This window comes from Rutidosis leptorrhynchoides, chromosome 10 (assembly GCF_046630445.1).
Source record: "Rutidosis leptorrhynchoides isolate AG116_Rl617_1_P2 chromosome 10, CSIRO_AGI_Rlap_v1, whole genome shotgun sequence".
Taxonomy (NCBI): domain Eukaryota; kingdom Viridiplantae; phylum Streptophyta; class Magnoliopsida; order Asterales; family Asteraceae; genus Rutidosis; species Rutidosis leptorrhynchoides.
The window spans coordinates 328,308,829-328,326,427 of NC_092342.1; the positions used below are offsets into that span (position 1 = coordinate 328,308,829).

Consider the following 17,599-nt stretch of genomic DNA (forward strand, 5'->3'; position numbering starts at 1 on the left):
TTCATAAGCTCCAGCTTTTAGCCTTGTTTGGTATACAAATATTCTAGAGCTTATGAAAAAAAATAAGATCTGAAAAAATAAGCTAGTTGAAGGGTGTGTTTGGCGACGAGCCTACGAGAGCTTATAGGAACTTGAGTTTATGATTTTAGTAAGCTACAAATCATAAGCTCAGTTTGGCATGCAACCAAAAGTAAAGCTTATGTAAAAGAGAAGCTCTAGAAAAAGAAGCTTTTAGAAGTAGCTTCTTGAAAAAAGTAGAGCTTATGAGAAGCTTCAGCTCCAGCTCTAGTCACCAGCTCCAGCTCCAGCTCCAGTCATAAGCTCCAGCTTCAGCTAGTTTCGTTCAAACACACCCGAAGTAGCTTATGAAAATAAGTTAGGAAGCTTATGAAAGTAAAATTACATTATTAGCCCCTAAATCCTTATTTATCATTCATTTTTGTCCTTTTATGTCATTTTACATACATAAGCTCCAGCTACTTTACCAAACACTTATAAAACATAAGCTCCAAATTCTAGCTTAAAAAAATAAGCTCTAGCTACAAGCTAGTTTCACCCAAACACACTCATGATTTGGATCGTGCAGTGCTTATTTATTCATATATATGCAATATGCAATACTAATATAGATACATTGATCACTATATATTAAAATTAAAAAGAATAAATAAATATAAATACAAGCATTATATGTTTGTTTTCGTAATGTTCGACATAACTCAACTTTTTCAGCTCGCGAATTAGGGTGCGTTTGATAAAACTGAATGATTAAGCGCTGAATGGTTCATTCCGAATGATTCAAAGGTTCTGAATGAGTTTGGTTCTGAATGACTATAAACTGTTTGATAATCATTTTGAATGAGCAATGTTAATGATGTAAAATTACCTTATTAATATTTATATGAATAATAACTAGAATATTGTTGTTTAATAAGTGTTTCAGAAATTTATGTGCTTAATGGTTAAGAGACTATCTCAGCTCTGAATGTTTCAACACTGAATATCTGAACCATTCAGCATCATCTGTCATTCAGATTTCAGAAACAAACGCACTGAATGTTGAATGGTTCAGCATTCAGTGCTGAACCATTCCATTAAGAGGTAAACAAACACACCCTTAGGCTGTATTCTCGAGTTTTTTTAAGAAAGAAAGGAAAGGATACGGAGGGAGAACATATTAATTAATCATTCTCGAGTTTTTTGTAGCAAAGAAATGAGTGGAAAGGAAAGAGTTTGAAAGGATGAAACATAAGGTTTTTATCTAGATTATAATCCTACCATTTTTGGGATGATTAGAGTGGAAATCAATCAATAAACTTATCTAAGGACTATTATCTCCGTTAATTTCTTGACTTTTACTGTTGTACTCCCAAAAATTGTATTCATCTACATGTGTAGACTCCTCATGTGCAGACTCCAAAATATTAGTCGATTCATGAACTATTATATTAGTCGTATTCCTGTTTGCTTATATAATATCATTTATCATTAATAATTCATATAAAATCGTAAATAACTGTAATTTTTTTAATACACTGAAACATTGTGTTGTTATACGCAAGATTCATATTCATGTTAACATTGTGTTGTTATACGCAAGATTCATATTCATATTCATATTCATATTCATATTCATATTCATGTTAACTGTTGTTGTTGTTGTTGTATCTGTGTGTTATATAGAGAGATTTTTTACATAGATAGAGATTATTTTACATTCTTTTTTTTTTTTTTTAAACTCGAGAATACGTCTAAATATTTTAGATTACATTCCTTTCTGTCCACACACTCTATTTTCCTTTCCATCCCATTCTTTTCTACTGGAAAAAAATAATATACTTGATACTTGAAGGGGTATAAATGAAAATATGTTTAACTATGACCGATTTCTAATTGCTAGGGTTTAATGGGTTTATGATATCCACCGCATCTCCAGTTTCTCGGTCTGGATACCTAAAACCCTAATCAACCCTCAACCTCCATTTTCTACGTTTGATTTATCGGTAATATTTCTTCCTGAGTTTGTATCTTAACATATTTCGATTGTTGCTAATTACTCGTAAGTTAATTTGTTATATTTTCGCTGCAATTTTCTTATTTATTTTGTATGATTAGTTATTGTTAGTATAATCGATAAGATTGTGTGCTCTGTTGTTGTAATTAAAAAATTTAGGGATTTAGTAGTCAAACAACTCCTCTGTTCTAATTTTATTTCATTAAGATACTTTTAATCATAGTCTGATCTTTATATCCTAATTTGATATGATTTTACTTACTAAGTTAATCGTGGATCTACTTCACAATAAACTCGAGACTACGATAAAATTAGAAGAATTTATTATGATAATGTATCAGGTGAAAAATAGTACTAGTCAGATGCTTAGTTACAGTTTAGTTGAAATATGTGTTTTCTTGTATGTTCTGTATTCAAGTTTAAATTTTTGGTGGTTTTAGTATCCACGTTGGGTTTCCAGTTTTACATAATCAATTTGCTCTGGTTCTAATTTTTATGTTTTATTCTGATATGTTTAAAGTGATTAACATAATGGTGGGTCCACTTAACAAGAATCTCGAGTCAGTAAATGGAGATAATGAAGATGAGTTGCATAATATGGAAGACAGTGGTGAAGAAGAAGAAGAACAGAATTGGGATGATTGGACTGGTGATGGAGAAGGAGAAGCTTATGACCTCAATTTGATATGTTTGTTTTGTGATACTAAATTCAATTCAAGCAACTCCCTTTTTGAACATTGTGATTCTAGCCACAGTTTCAATTTTAAAAAAATCAGGACATACGTGAAGCTGGATTTCTATGGCTGTTTCAAGCTCATCAACTATGTTAGATCAAAGGTAAAAATGTACACTTGGTATAAATGGTTTATTGAGGTTTCTGTTCGAAACATGAAGAACTTTATTTAGGTTAAACGGCATAAAAAGGTAGCCAAATCAACTATTTTTTTGGATGGTTGTTTGGGCTACATTGATATGTTACTTTACCATCCAAATGGTTTTCTTGTTACCTTTGAAGCATAATGACACATTGACACCAAAGAACTACCTTAAGTTTTCAAATTTGTAAAAAAAAATGTTTTTTTTGGTGTTGAAAAAAGTTAAAAGCCTGAAATTGACAACAACAAAAAAAGAATCGGATTAACCGAAATGTGAAATTAGATAAAGTTGGGTACCATTTATCCATGTAACTGTATCTTGTTTACTTTTAATGCAGTTTTGAACTTATGGTGTCATAGTAGGGAAAGGATTGTTATGTAGATTATATTATGGATTTTAGAATGTTTTGGTGGATAATAATCTTTATTATGAATTATGAATCATTTATTTTATATTTTATATACTTTATATACCAGGTGGCACAGAATCGGTGTTGGAGTTGTGGAATTAGTTGCGAGTCTAGGCAAGAGCTACAAAGTCATTTACATATACCTTATGGTTATGTATGTGTTAATAATAAACCTTGGGACAATGACATGTACCTAAAACCATATATGGAAGAAGATCATCTTTTGTATAGTTTTGATGAAGATGATGATGTCACGATCAAAGAAGTTGAGAGTTTGAAAAATATAAGCATCGATGACGAAAATGATTTAAAATTGTATGCTTCCAACTCTGAGCTTCTTGAATCCTGCAAAGAGAATATGGTAAACGAGGTTGATTCTATACCCGAAGACGACGGGGCAAGCTCGTCTGATAAAAAAAGAAGCAAGTCTTTTGTGAATGTTGTTGATCGTGAAGTAATGATTGTGAATAAGGACTATTTTGGGTCGTATAGTTCATTCGGTATTCACAAAGAGATGATAAGTGATAAGGTACTACTTAGTTAGATTTTTAAATTATTTGTTTTTTCTCTATAACTTCATAAATTGTTTTTTTTTTTTTTTTTTTTTGTTATATAGGTAAGGACCGATGCTTATAGACAAGCTATTGTCGACAACCCGCCTCTACTAAAAAATGCTGTTGTTATGGATGTTGGTTGTGGCACCGGGATACTAAGGTGAGGGCGTGGGATAATTTTTTTTTTATTATTTTTTTTTTTTTTGTCATGCTTTATTTTTCTGTTAGACAATTTATCTTGTTGTAAGTTTTATCTTTTTTATAGTCTTTTCGCAGCCCAAGCGGGAGCGTCAACAGTGATTGCAGTTGAAGCTAGTGATAAGATGGCTTCAGTAGCCACTCAGGTAATTTGTTAATTAAATTAATTTCAACCTATTCGTATGAACGGGTCAGTTCAGTATATGGTTGTCTCCTCAAACCTTTTTTTTTTGTTGGTAATTTACAGATTGCAAAAGACAACGGTCTTTTAAGGAATCAAGATTCAAGTCAAGGAAGTGGAGTTGTTAATGTTATTAATAGCATGGTTGAAGATCTAATTGAATCTGGACAAATTAAGCCCCAAAGTGTTGATGTATTAGTAAGCGAGTGGATGGGTTATTGTCTACTTTACGAGTCAATGCTCAGCTCAGTGCTCGTTGCACGAGATTATTGGTTAAAACCCGGAGGTGCAATGCTTCCCGATACAGCTACTATGGTTTGTAATTCTGAAATTCCTAATCATGTTAAAGATTTTTATTAACTAAAAAATATATTAAATGTGTTTCTTTGTGTATTCTTTTAGTTTGTTGCTGGATTTGGAAAAGGTGCTACCAGTATCCCATTTTGGGAGAACGTTTATGGTTTTGACATGTCGTCTATTGGTAAGGAACTTGTTGAAGATGCTGCTCATATTCCTATTGTTGATGTGGTTGATGCAAACAATTTGGTCACCAATACTGCTCTTCTTCAGGTTCATAACTTTATTTATTTATTTTAGACAAAATTACGCCATTGGTCCTTGATCTTTACCCAAACTTTTATGGATGGACCTAAAATATTTTTTTGACGCTTAATTTTTGAAAATGTTGCGGCGTTGGTCACGGAATATAACAGACGTTATTTCCTTATAATTAGTGTGCATCACATGAGATGTACATTAGGGCTTTTTAATCATTTTATGTATCTAACGGACGTTATCCCCGTTGTTAGTGTGCATCACGTGAGTGTGTATCGTTATTTCCCCGTTTTTTATTATTGAAGAACCCTCGTGTACATCTCACATGAGGCACACTAACAATGGGGAAATAACATCAGTTACATTCAGGGACCAACGACGCAATATTTTCAAACATTAGGGTTAGCCACATTAAAAAAAATATTTTAGGTCCATCCATGAAAGTTTGGACAAACATTAAAGACCAATGGCATAATTTTGTCTTTATTTTACTTCAAGACTGTTCCGTATTCATTTAAATTAAATATTTATCGTGTTTACGATGCCAGGCATTTGATTTGGTGACAATGAAACATGATGAAGTTGATTTTACAGCTTCTGTACAATTAGAACAAAAGTCTTTAAATTCTACTGAATCGGAATCAATGGTAACCAAGTGTTATGGAGTAGTCCTATGGTTCGAGACGTCTTTTAGTAGCCGGTTTTGCAAAGAAAAGCCGACTGTTTTGTCGACGTCACCGTATACTCCATCAACACATTGGGCTCAAACATTACTTACTTTTCGTGAGCCGATTGCTTTAACATCCAAGATGTTGGTTCACCAGAGTTCTTCAATGGTTGGTAGTGAGGTTAACCCGGCTGTGAAAATAGACTCGCGTATTAGTGTAGTACGCGGGGTTGAACACCGTAGCATTGACATTTCGTTAGAGGTAATCGCTGTTGGGTTTGATGGTCGAAAACAAGAATGGCCCGTGCAGTTGTTTCACATGCGTTAAGATTGCTTGTGAAATTGTTCACATTTGTTTGTTGTTTTTCTTAGGTTTTAATTTGTCGATTTAGAAACCTGATTTGATCTGTAAGCCCAAAGCTTTGGTTTTCATTATATGGTAATTTTGGCTAAAATGCGATTGGTTCCCTCCTAATTTTTAGTTATATCATACACTATTTTTATTTTGGAATTTTCTAAACATACGGCTATACTTGAGCCTTTATGACATGCTTTGAATGATTGTAACTTGTTGAAAACTATCCCACTAATTTGCTAGTACCAACTTTCTACACTTTTTGTACTATCATTTAGAGTCATGTTTAGAAAAATTATTTTATTTTTTATTAAACAAAACAGGCATGTAAGCATCTTTGTGATAATTTAATCAGAATCAGAATCAAATTATTAGTATAAACAATAAATAATCTCAGGGTCAAAATGCAACAATTTTAACCCTGAATAAACCAATTCGAGATGTTGCAGCCTACGAAATTTCTTCCCTTCTTCCCTAGATGTAAACGTCCTGAACAAACCACAAATTCGAGATGTTGCAGCCAATTATATTTGTTGTGTATAACAATTAAACTAGTCCGGACCGGCCCGCGCGTTGCGGCGGGGGCTTTCGGGCTGCGTATTCATATTTAACGTAGCGTTGTGTATTTACAGAGGGAACACGGCCCATGTGTTAAGTGCGGTTGTAAATGTCGTTGTGTTAAGCGTTTTTTTAAAAAATATCCATTTCGAACGTAATTGGTTTTGTTTTGTTCAATAAATTTTTTCGAGTGTAACGGTGCTATCGGAAAAATTTAACTCGCGGCGAGTAGAAAGATACGGGTTGTCGTTGTGTTTAGCGTTTTTTAAAAAGTGTCCGTTTCGAACGTGGTTAGTTTCGTTTTGTTCATAAAATTATTTCGAGTCTGACGCTGCCGTCGAAAAAATTTAACTCGTGGCGAGTGGGAAGATACGGGTTGTCGTTGTGTTTAGTGTTTTTTTAAAAATTGTCCGTTTCGCGTATAGTTAGTCTCGTTGGGTTCGTAAGATTTTTCCGAATTGAACGGTGGTCTCGGAAAAATTTAACTCGCACCGAGCGAGAAGATATGACCCGTTATAAATTCGGGTGAAATTAGATTCTTTAATTTTAATAAAATTATATATTTACACTTTTAACCCCTAAAAAAGTGTAAAGTTGAGGGTTCGTTGTATAAATATAGTCGAAGTTGAGGGATCGGGTGTAATGTGACGCAAATTCAAAACTACAATCCAATATAACTAAAACTACATACGTTCGCACCATATTTAATATGTAAGTGTTAGTGTTAATTAATATTAATATTAATAATATTAATATTAAATATATTAATAGTAATATTAATAATACAAATTTACTAAAAGGTTATCCACATGTTTATTTTAAATTGTAATTTGCTGTTAAATATTACTATTCTCTAGGTCTTACTTTTATTTGTCATCGTGTGAATTTTTATTTCTCAAATTATTTATCCTCATATACTAAATGGCATGGCAAAATATTTCATTTTTGTCATGCCATATTTCCCACACGACATCAACCAAGCAAATTACAAAACCGGCCTCTTAATTATGGTCTAATATGTAACTTCTTAGGGAGTATAAAATGTAAAATTAATATTTTATTAAAAAATTGTAAACAAACTCCACCCGATTTTTCAATTAGCTTCCCGCTCGTCGCGAGCTAAATTCTTCTTACACAACCGTTCAACTCGAAATAATTTTACGAACACAACTCAACTAACTACAAGCGAAACAAACGGTTTCTAAAAAACGCTAAACATTTCGGGTTATATATATATATATATATATATAGATTTAATCAAGAGGAGAGCACTTTTTTGGAGGAAGTGGGGGGAAGTAAAAAATTTTCATTTTTTTTTGAATTTTTTTTCAGGAACAAGATCACATGAAAATATGCAGATTAAAAAAGACAATTCGTGATGAATGTTATTATTTTGGCGAAAAACGCTCGGAGAAATAAATGATAACATTCACTGCAATGAATGTTTTGATTCTGAGTTTGTTTTTAGGGTTTAAAAATTAGGGTTTAGAAATTAGAGTTTAGAAATTAGTGTTTAGCTATTAGGGTTTAGAAATTAGGGTTTTTGGTTTAGAAATTAGGGTTTTGGGTTTAGAAATTAGGGTTTAGGGTTTAGAAATTAGGGTTTAGATTAAATTTTTAACACGAACGATTTAGAGTTTAGGGTTTAGGGTTTAGGGCTTAGGGTTTAGAATTTTGGGTTTAGTCCCTGAACCCAAAACCCCAAACCCTAAGCCCTAAACCCTAAACCACAAACTCTAAATCGGGCTAGATCTTGAAAAAAACTTCACATATGATGGAACATTCAGGAATAACATTACACATGCTGCATGTTATCAGTTTTTTCTTCGAGCGTTTTCCCGTCAAATAATAACATTTATCACAAAATGTCTTTTTAAATATTCATATTTTCGTGTGCTCTTAATGTTGGAAAAAAATTCAAAAAAAAAATATTAAAAAATAAATTTTACTTCCCCCTTCCCCAAAAAAGTGTATCCCTCTTTATTATGACCATATATATATATATATATATATATATATATATATATATACACACACACACACACATACACACACACATACAATAAAGAACCCAACCTAAGTATATCATATCGATGGTTTCGTCCCATTTTTTACGGGATTTTTCTAGCATTAAAACGCACAGACCATTAGGTACGAACCACGTGTATCCAAACACACCCGCATCAACGCCTTTTTTGATTCTGTAATTATATAACGATAACTTAAATATGAATATACAACTCGAAAGAACCCGCCGCATCGCGCGAACCTATCTTACTAGTTTGCAACAAATAGGTAATAAAAATCATTAAACTACTCAATTTACTTTTATTTATAACTTTCAATCATTTATTTCATAACAATTTTTATTAAAACTTGCCTTAAATTATGGTAAAATTGACACTTATACGATATATTTTATATCTAACAAAATTTGATTGGAAAACAAAAATGAGACTGAAAGATTATTTGAGTTTTTAAATGTATCATTGAACTGAAAATTATCATATGTGTAACATATAAATGGCTGAAATCATAATATTACCTTGATGATAAGAAAATTTTTGGTTTTTAAATATTTTTAAAGAAGAAGCAAGGAAATTCTATAGTTTAAAGTCATGGAAATCAAAGAATAAAGAAGCAAGTAAATTTCTAGGTAAGTCTAGCTTCTTTATAGAGAGTATATAAAAGTAATTATAGGCATTTGTCAAGCTCTTGTAATTACTGAGTATATCATATTAATTAATATATGACTAATATTATTATTATTATTATTATTATTATTATTATTATTATTATTATTATTATTATTATTATTAATAATAATAATAAACTTAAAAGTTTTAAAACTTACAAAAAATTAGTGGGAAGCCTAGAGACAATCTGGGCCCCCACACCTCTAGCAATAGCAAAACCTATCCTAGTAAAAATATGAGCAGCAGCACTGGCACCAATATCTTGGAAATTATAAAAGATGGTGTGTATTTTTCAACCTACTAATTGTATAATTTTCTGAAAGCAGTTTGGATACGGGGGAATTATACGAAGATAATCTTCTTTGAAAAAGTCATTAAGTCAATGAATCAGGATTGGTAAAGAATATTAGTCACAACAGTAATAGTAATAATTAATAATTAATAATAATAATAATAATAATAATAATAATAATAATAATAATAATAATAATAATAATAATAATAATAATAATAATAATAATAATAAAAATGGAGAGAATGGAGCAACTTCTATATGAAGCATCACTAGAAGGAAATGTAACAAATTTGCTAAATTTGATTCAAGAAGATCCATTAATTCTTGAAAGACAAATCACACTAAACATCCATGGTGACATGCCTCTACACATTGCATCAATGCTCGGCCACACTGATTTCGTGACAGAGATCTTAGCACGAAATTCAAATCTTGCTTCCGAGTGTGATTCACAAAAACACTTGCCACTTCATATAGCATCAGCAAAAGGCCATTTGGATATAGTTAAAGCTCTGGTATCGGCTAACGTTGAGACATGTAGTGCACGTGATCGTGATGGGAGAAACCCTCTTCATATTGCAGCGATCAGAGGACGATGTGACGTTGTGAAAGAGTTAGTTCGAGCTCAACCTCATGCAGTTAGAGCCTTAGTGCACCAAGAAACTGCGTTGCACTTGTGTGTGAAATATAATCAACTTGAAGTTTTAAAGTTGTTAATTGAGAGTATGGGTGATCATGAGTTTGTTAACACTAAAGATGCTTATGGTAATACTATTCTGCATCTAGCTGTTGCTGACAAACAACTTCAGGTATGCATAATAATTTCCAAGATTGAAAATTTAGTGACTAGTCCCGGAATTTGTAGGTTTAACTAGTCAAATCAGGACAAGTCGAACGTTGATCAACTTTGATTGTTTTAATAGGATTTTATGAATAAATTTGATACAATAAATCCGACTATTAACCCAATTTAACCGAATTTTACGAATAAATTCGCCTTTGATTTAATAATCCTACTTCTAACCCATTTTGACCTGTTGACCGGCGACTTGGGCCGAGTCGGGGACTAGTCGGCCTAGTCGCCAACAACTTCAAAATCCGGACTATTCGTGGACTAGTCGGTTTAGTAAGGGGACTTCTACAACCTGCTGATTTCTAGATGTTTTTTTTCTGTTTATCTCGACTTTTAATAAAACAGTTACATGCTTCTTGAAGCATCCTAAGATAGCCCAGTGGTTGGGACCTGAAATCTGTTGGTTTATTTTGGCTAGTAGAAGATATGTTTATCCCACATTGGTGGGAGGAAGATGTGAGGGGTGAGTGACTTGGTTATATAAGAGGAGCTAAGTTTTCATTCCAAATTGCACCAATCAATACACTCTAAGTATTTGATTATTTCTTTCTTTCTTACCCTTGTTTGAGAGTTGTATTAGTTAAATATTTTGGAGAGTGTAGTTGGCTTAAGAGAGTCGTCTATATCATTGTAACAATTTGTGATATAGTGTATTTCTCTCTTTGGGGGCCGGTGGTTTTTCTCCTGTTTTGGAGTTTCCACGTTAAATCATGTGTTGTGTATTGTTCTTATTTCTTTACTATTATTGTTGGGCTGGGTGGTGGGAATTAGTGAGGCCGTAATTTCCCAACAACTGGTATCAGAGCGTCAGGTTTGACGGGGGTCTCGGTTATAGGAGTCGGAGTATGCTCTGTGGTTGCCACGGGAGTGGATCGTCCACATCAGAAACGAGTTCTATTGATCGTATAGGGTATCTGGTTAGACAATATTTTTTCTGATTCGTAGTAATAGTTGGATTTGTTAGTGGCGAGTTGTGGATTTCCGATTTAAAGGGTCCTGGCTACCTGCTACATCTTTTGGCTATTCGAAACGTGAGCAAAATCAGAGAAAGTGTTGTTTATAGGATACGTATACGATGTCGAAGTTCAGTCTAATGAGGTTTGATGTAGAGAAATTTGATGGGAGGATCAATTTTGGCTTATGGCAGGTTCAAGTCAAGGATGTGTTGATTCAGTCCGGGTTACACAAGGCATTGAAAGGTAAACCCACCTTTGTTTCCGGCAGTGATTCTAGCAGTAAGTTCGATGAAGAAGAATGGGATGATATGGATTTGAGGGCAGCAAGTGCGATTCGTTTGTGTCTTGCAAAGAACGTGCTTGCAAATGTGCACGGGTTATCAACGGCAAAGGAGCTTTGGGTTAAACTAGAGCAGTTGTACCAGGGCAAGGGCATCTCAAATCGGTTGTGTCTTAAAGAACAATTTCATACTCTGCGTATGGATGGGGGTTCAAAGATTTCAGATCATCTAAGTATTCTTAACGGTATTGTTTCGGAACTGGAGGCTATTGGAGTTAAAACGGATGATGAAGATAAAGCTTTGAGGTTGATATTATCTTTATCATCGTCCTATGAGCACATGAAACCTATTCTAATGTACGGGAAAGAAACGTTGAAGTTTGAAGATGTTACTAGCAAGCTCCTATCCGAGGAGAAAAGATTGGAAGGTAACGGAGTCTCCTCATCAGATGTAGCGACCCGACCAAATCATGTTTGACGGCGCCGTCTACTTAGGTCCCGTTACGTGGTCATAAGTCTTTAAGACAAAGTTTGACCAAAATATGTCGCCTTCATTTCAAAATAAAGATTGTTCCCAAAGTTTACAAGAATTGTTCAACCAATAGTTAAGTTACAACGTTATAATACGAATGAAATCTAGGCGACACGGTTTAAAGTAAAGTCAAAAGACACTCCATGAAATGCACATATACTCGACATCCAATGCAAGTATCAAATAATGAGCAGAAGCATGTATCATGTATCGTTCAAGGACCTGAGAAAAACATAGAAATCTGTCAACGAAAACGTTGGTGAAATCATAGGTTTAAGTAAGTAAGTACAAGTGAACCACAAGATTTGCATCAATGAAATAATAGTAATACATTCCAAAAGTTTGTTTCACGAGCACCCAATTATCAAAGCTTAACATTCCTTCCATTGTATACCCCATCACTTAGTGCTAGAACAAACACTGATTCTCGAAAATATATTTCATCCGTAGACGGTAGCGAACCGTCAAGGATGAGGGTTGTCAACCCATATGGCCATATAACATAAGTTCTCGCTTACACCCGGCAAGTGTAACTAATGATAATCGAATTGAGGATTTTGTTCTAAACTCGTATGTAGAATGTTTGTTTTCCCGTTCTTGTGTTCACTTAGTTCAAAAGAATCGTTTATGTTTTCTCATCCCAATATAAGTTCAAAAAGAGTAAAAGTGGGACTATGATCTCACCTTGAGTGCACGAGTAGTAAAGTACTTCACAAAATAACGTGTGCGAAGGATAGTGCTAGTCTTGACCTAAACAAATAGGTCGTATCAATAACGGTAAACACGATAGGTCAAAGATGTTCAATTAGTCCTATGGCTCGTTACGACTCGATTATTTAGCATGTGAAATCAAATTGCCAAGTTTCATGCAAGATACAAGTATATAAACAAGTTAGGAAGGTTGCATAATCATTTGGTTAAGTTTGACAAAAAGTCAAACTTTGGTCGGTCAAAGTCAACGAAAGTCAACACGTTCGGGTCGGGTCCCGAACTATTTTTCTGAGGTTTTTATTCATATATAAGCATGTTAGAACAAGTCTCATGTGAATCGGAGGTCTAGAACATGGCAAACATTTTTGATAAAATGGAAAAGTTGGACAGAATCTGGACAAGGCAAATGTCGCGCCGCGGCAAGGGGTGTCGCGCCGCGACATAACACATGGTCTGGTGTCAGGTCGTTTTCAAGGTTCAAGTCTTGGTCAAAACTTCAAACAAACGCAAAACGCAAACCGCAAACAATTAGAAGACGTATCTTATACCGTTGGAAAGCTCTTTTGACAAGGAACACAACTAAACACAAATCCTCAAACAAAAACATCATTTACAACAATCGAATTCTCGTCATGTGATCAATAAACGCTCATTTCAAAGCCTCAAGTTCATCAATATGCATTTTAAGTTCCGGGAATCCAATTTACACATATGATATGCCGTTTTGAAGGTAATGAAGCATACATTACAACTAATCACTAACAATTAACATTCCATGGCATTCAAGCATCCAAAAATTCATTTCAAGAACTAGCAAACCCTAGTCAAGCAACACCAAAATCAATAATCACGTTTTTGAAGTTTCTTTGATCAATCTATATATCAACATGAAGCTAATGATGCTAGTAACACTTTTAAAACATCAACTTTCAACATCTAACAACATATGATCATCCAAAATTCAAGAACAACACACCAAAATTCAAGTTCATGCTAGTTACACTAAAACAACGAGATCGAGCATATAAATCATATATTCATGTTAGACTTGAGCCATAGACACTAATTAACACTTTTATAAGTTAAAAACATCAAGAACACAAAATCTAGTGATTTTAGAAAGTTACCCAAATGAGATGAAGTTGGTACCAAAATGAAGAGGATGAAGAGAGGATCACGAATATGTAATTTATTTGGTTGCTAGCTCCCTAATCCGGATTTAGATGATGAATGAATGAGAAAGGAAATTGGGTGTGTGTGTTCTTGCTAGAGAGAAAGAGAGAGAGAGATGAAGATGAAATGAATGGGTGAAAGGGGTTTGACCCTTTGACCTAGTCAAGGGTTTGATCCCTTGTCAAGTTTAGTCCCTCAACTTTCGCTCGGGTGCGGGAATTACCTAAACGAGATAATTCAAAACGCGTATCAACGGGAGATGTTATAAACATATAACGGATTTTATATTAGTATAACGGAAAAATAAATGGAAAAAGGCGGGATGTTACATCAGAAGCTACGGTACTGTTGTGTTCGGATAGGCATAAGAGAAACTCTAGAAAAAATCTGACATGCTGGAAGTGCGGGAAGACTGGGCATGTAAGGGTTAATTGTCCAGGTGGAGCTAATCCGGTAAATGGCTCCAAAGACGCTAACATTGTCTCCGTTGTTACGGAGAGTGACGAATTCCTCTGAAGTCACGTCATCCTCATGGTGTGTCCGCGCCACCGTGGAAAGGGATGTTCGTTAGCGGTTCCACAATTACACATGGGCATTGGTTTGGCATTTATGCAGGTTGTGTGGTGGAAACTGATGTTGTAGCTGATGGGACTTTCGGAAAAGCCAAACAGGGAAGTTGCACCATAAAGTTTCAGCTGGTTGTTCAACAACATGTGCCGAGGTGAAATGCTTGGAATGTGATATTCTAAGTGCTATACTCTTAATGGTGGAGTATGATAATTCTTGTTAAGAGTTATGATTGTCTGTGATGACAATGATTGTCGGTTTAGACAATGTTCGATGAAGATGCAAGTTTTGTCTCTTAGGAGATAATGTCAACGGCATAAAGATGAGGATCTTGAAGTTGTCGTCGAGGAAGCGTCTACATCGGTTATACTAGCAATGTGGAAGCATGGTTATCTTCTTCTATCCAAAAGGTGGAGATTTGTTGGTTTATTTTGGCTAGTAGAAGATATGTTTATCCCACATTGGTGGGAGGAAGATGTGAGGGGTGAGTGACTTGGTTATATAAGAGGGGCTAAGTTTTCATTCCAAATTGCACCAATCAATACACTCTAAGTATTTGATTATTTCTTTCTTTCTTACCCTTGTTTGAGAGTTGTATTAGTTAAATATTTTGGAGAGTGTAGTTGGCTTAAGAGAGTCGTCTATATCATTGTAACAATTTGTGATATAGTGTATTTCTCTCTTTGGGGGCCGGTGGTTTTTCTCCTGTTTTGGAGTTTCCACGTTAAATCATGTGTTGTGTATTGTTCTTATTTCTTTACTATTATTGTTGGGCTGGGTGGTGGGAATTAGTGAGGCCGTAATTTCCCAACAAAATCCTTCCGAGAGGTTGGCGGGTTCAAATCTTGAGGTGGTCAGGGAAGGTTTGGGAAACGGTCATAAACTCCCAAACAGATAAAACCTCATAACTTAGTACTATTTACCCTTATATTCAACTAAACCCTACCAAAAGTTCTTAAATAATATCAATATGTGACTGATTCCATCTTATTTTCACCATTTGTTAGACCATAAACTTCTTGCTACTTGATACACCGATAGAAGTGAATGCCACAAACGTGAAAGGAGAAACTTCAATGGATATACTATCTCAAGTTTCAAGAGATCTGACAAATCAACAAATCATGCAATCCTTAGAGCGAGCAGGAGCGATTGAGGCAAAACCACTAGGTTCATTCAATCACAATTCAAGAAGAAAAATGCGATACGACAGATTAGACTATCAACTGAACCAGCCACCTTCTTCTCACGCGGAAAAGTTTGACGATTGGCTAGATAAAAAACGAAGTTCTTTGATGGTTGTTGCATCTTTAATAGCAACAATGGCATTTCAAGCAGGAACTAATCCTCCAAGTGGCGTATGGCAAGACAATTCACCCAATGGCAATGATCCACTTCATATTGCCGGATACGCCATCATGGTATCAAATCATCCAGCATTATACCACATCTTTCTGATTTGCAACACGATTGGGTTTATATCGTCTCTTAGTATAATTGTGTTGCTTATTAGTGGATTACCCTTTTCGAAAAATCGTTTCTTCATGTGGATTTTGATGGTTATTATGTGGATTGCTACAACTTCTATGTCTCTGACTTATTTGGTGTCCATATGGGTTTTGACACCATCACCTGTATCCAAGTCAATTACTAATATCGCTAAGGTTATCCTAGTTGTATGGATAGTGTTGATGACTCTTCTACTTGTTGGGCATACCATCAACCTAATCTTAATCTCTTTGAGAGGACTCAGAAGACTATTATTTCCTAGAAAGAGACGAGTCTTTGTTCCGATCGTCACGAACCATGTTGAGATGTAATAATCAAGTATAACTAATAGCTATAATATCATATATGTGACGTGTACATATTCGTGGAAGTGTTGATAGAGATAGTTTACAGTAAAATAAGTTTATGTAGCATTTAAATATCTATACCGAGGTTTGGTTGAATAATAATAATACTATTATGATTGAGTGTGAAGAAAGAATGTCTATCAGTCAATCAATAGCAAGGTTGAAAAAGACGTGACATGGGTCAAGACGGTCGGGACCTTAAAGGGTCGAGACAGAAGTTGACCAACGTCAACTTCTATATATATTTATATACGTATTTAAAAGCCAGAAATTTTCCTTGATTAATGTGTACGTATAATCGTTATCACCATTAATTTATTACATAAAAAAACAGTCAAACTAATTTACAACAATTTTGACAGATTTGACTGACTTTCTGACTTTTGACCGATAGTCACCAATATGTACTTTGACTGAGACGGAGAAGTGACGGCTAGTCATAAAACCACCGCAACGGCCATCGCAACAACACAAGACGGGGTCGTTTGCAACCATGATCAATAGTGATACAATTTTTTTTTGTAAGGTTTTCTCTAAGGCTACTTAAGAGGATGACGATTATTTTTAGTGTACACAGCTTAACCTAACCTACTAACCTGATTATCCCGTGACTATTTCTTTCTTTTCCCTAGTCATTTAAAATATGGTGATAGTGAAGTTTAAACCTAAAATTTTGTTTGATACAAAGTAATATGGAGTATATATTTCTTGTATCTTTATTTTAGAGTTGTCCTAATTTCATTTGTGAATGATGTAATACTCGAATAATTTGGCATTTTTATTGAAAATAACACAGGAGTTTACTCCATAAGAGTTTACAATCAACTTTGTCACATCAGGAAGCGACTGGTTTTTACTGTGTACTCCGTAATTCAGTTTTATGCTTTACTAATTCAGCTTTTCTTTAGCTTGCAAAAGGAAAAAACAATTTGTGACCACACAATACAAATCGCTTGTTGTTCATGTACATTTCATAATCTATATCACTCTTCATTAAGATGTACAAGTGTTTTTATTTAAGTTAGTTCAATTTAAACTCACGGCACGATGAGGATTAATCATTAAAGTTTCATGATTAATGGTTAATGAACTAACCATAAACAACAAAGTGATCAGGGAAAGGTAGTACAGTAATAATTAACATTGTAATTCAATTTCAGAGCAAACGCTGAAAATTGTACATATAAATTCTATATCTAATAAAGAGGTTTAATCTGATGCATACACATACATTTTCATCTAAAACCAAACCTTAACGACCTGCTCCATGCTTCATCAGTCAATACACGATTGCGAGATATCGACCGACAATT

The 17,599-nt window shown here is 34.3% G+C and overlaps 2 protein-coding genes across 2 annotated transcripts; both read left to right on the plus strand.

The window, feature by feature from the left end:
* Window positions 1–2,545: 2,545 nt before the first annotated feature.
* On the plus strand, window positions 2,546–5,923 carry LOC139872142 (probable protein arginine N-methyltransferase 3). The gene is made up of 7 exons (XM_071859964.1): window positions 2,546–2,851; window positions 3,367–3,828; window positions 3,916–4,013; window positions 4,119–4,197; window positions 4,299–4,547; window positions 4,635–4,802; window positions 5,336–5,923. The coding sequence occupies exons 1-7, from the start codon at window positions 2,546–2,548 to the stop codon at window positions 5,780–5,782; spliced, it is 1,809 nt and encodes a 602-aa protein (XP_071716065.1). The 3' UTR covers window positions 5,783–5,923.
* A 3,677-nt stretch (window positions 5,924–9,600) lies between these two features.
* Window positions 9,601–16,250, plus strand: LOC139871335 (uncharacterized). The gene is made up of 2 exons (XM_071859056.1): window positions 9,601–10,167; window positions 15,438–16,250. Exons 1-2 carry the CDS (start codon window positions 9,601–9,603, stop codon window positions 16,248–16,250), a joined length of 1,380 nt encoding a protein of 459 aa, XP_071715157.1.
* Window positions 16,251–17,599: the final 1,349 nt, after the last annotated feature.

Excerpts from the sequence above, each read along its gene's own strand:
- LOC139871335 (XM_071859056.1), top strand. The coding sequence starts at position 9,601 with ATGGAGCAACTTCTATATGAAGCATCACTAGAAGGAAATGTAACAAAT. Across the intron at positions 10,168-15,437 it reads TTGCTGACAAACAACTTCAG|ACCATAAACTTCTTGCTACT; the intron begins GTATGCATAATA and ends ACCATTTGTTAG.
- LOC139872142 (XM_071859964.1), top strand. The coding sequence starts at position 2,546 with ATGGTGGGTCCACTTAACAAGAATCTCGAGTCAGTAAATGGAGATAAT. Across the intron at positions 2,852-3,366 it reads TCAACTATGTTAGATCAAAG|GTGGCACAGAATCGGTGTTG; the intron begins GTAAAAATGTAC and ends TTTATATACCAG. Across the intron at positions 4,548-4,634 it reads TTCCCGATACAGCTACTATG|TTTGTTGCTGGATTTGGAAA; the intron begins GTTTGTAATTCT and ends GTATTCTTTTAG.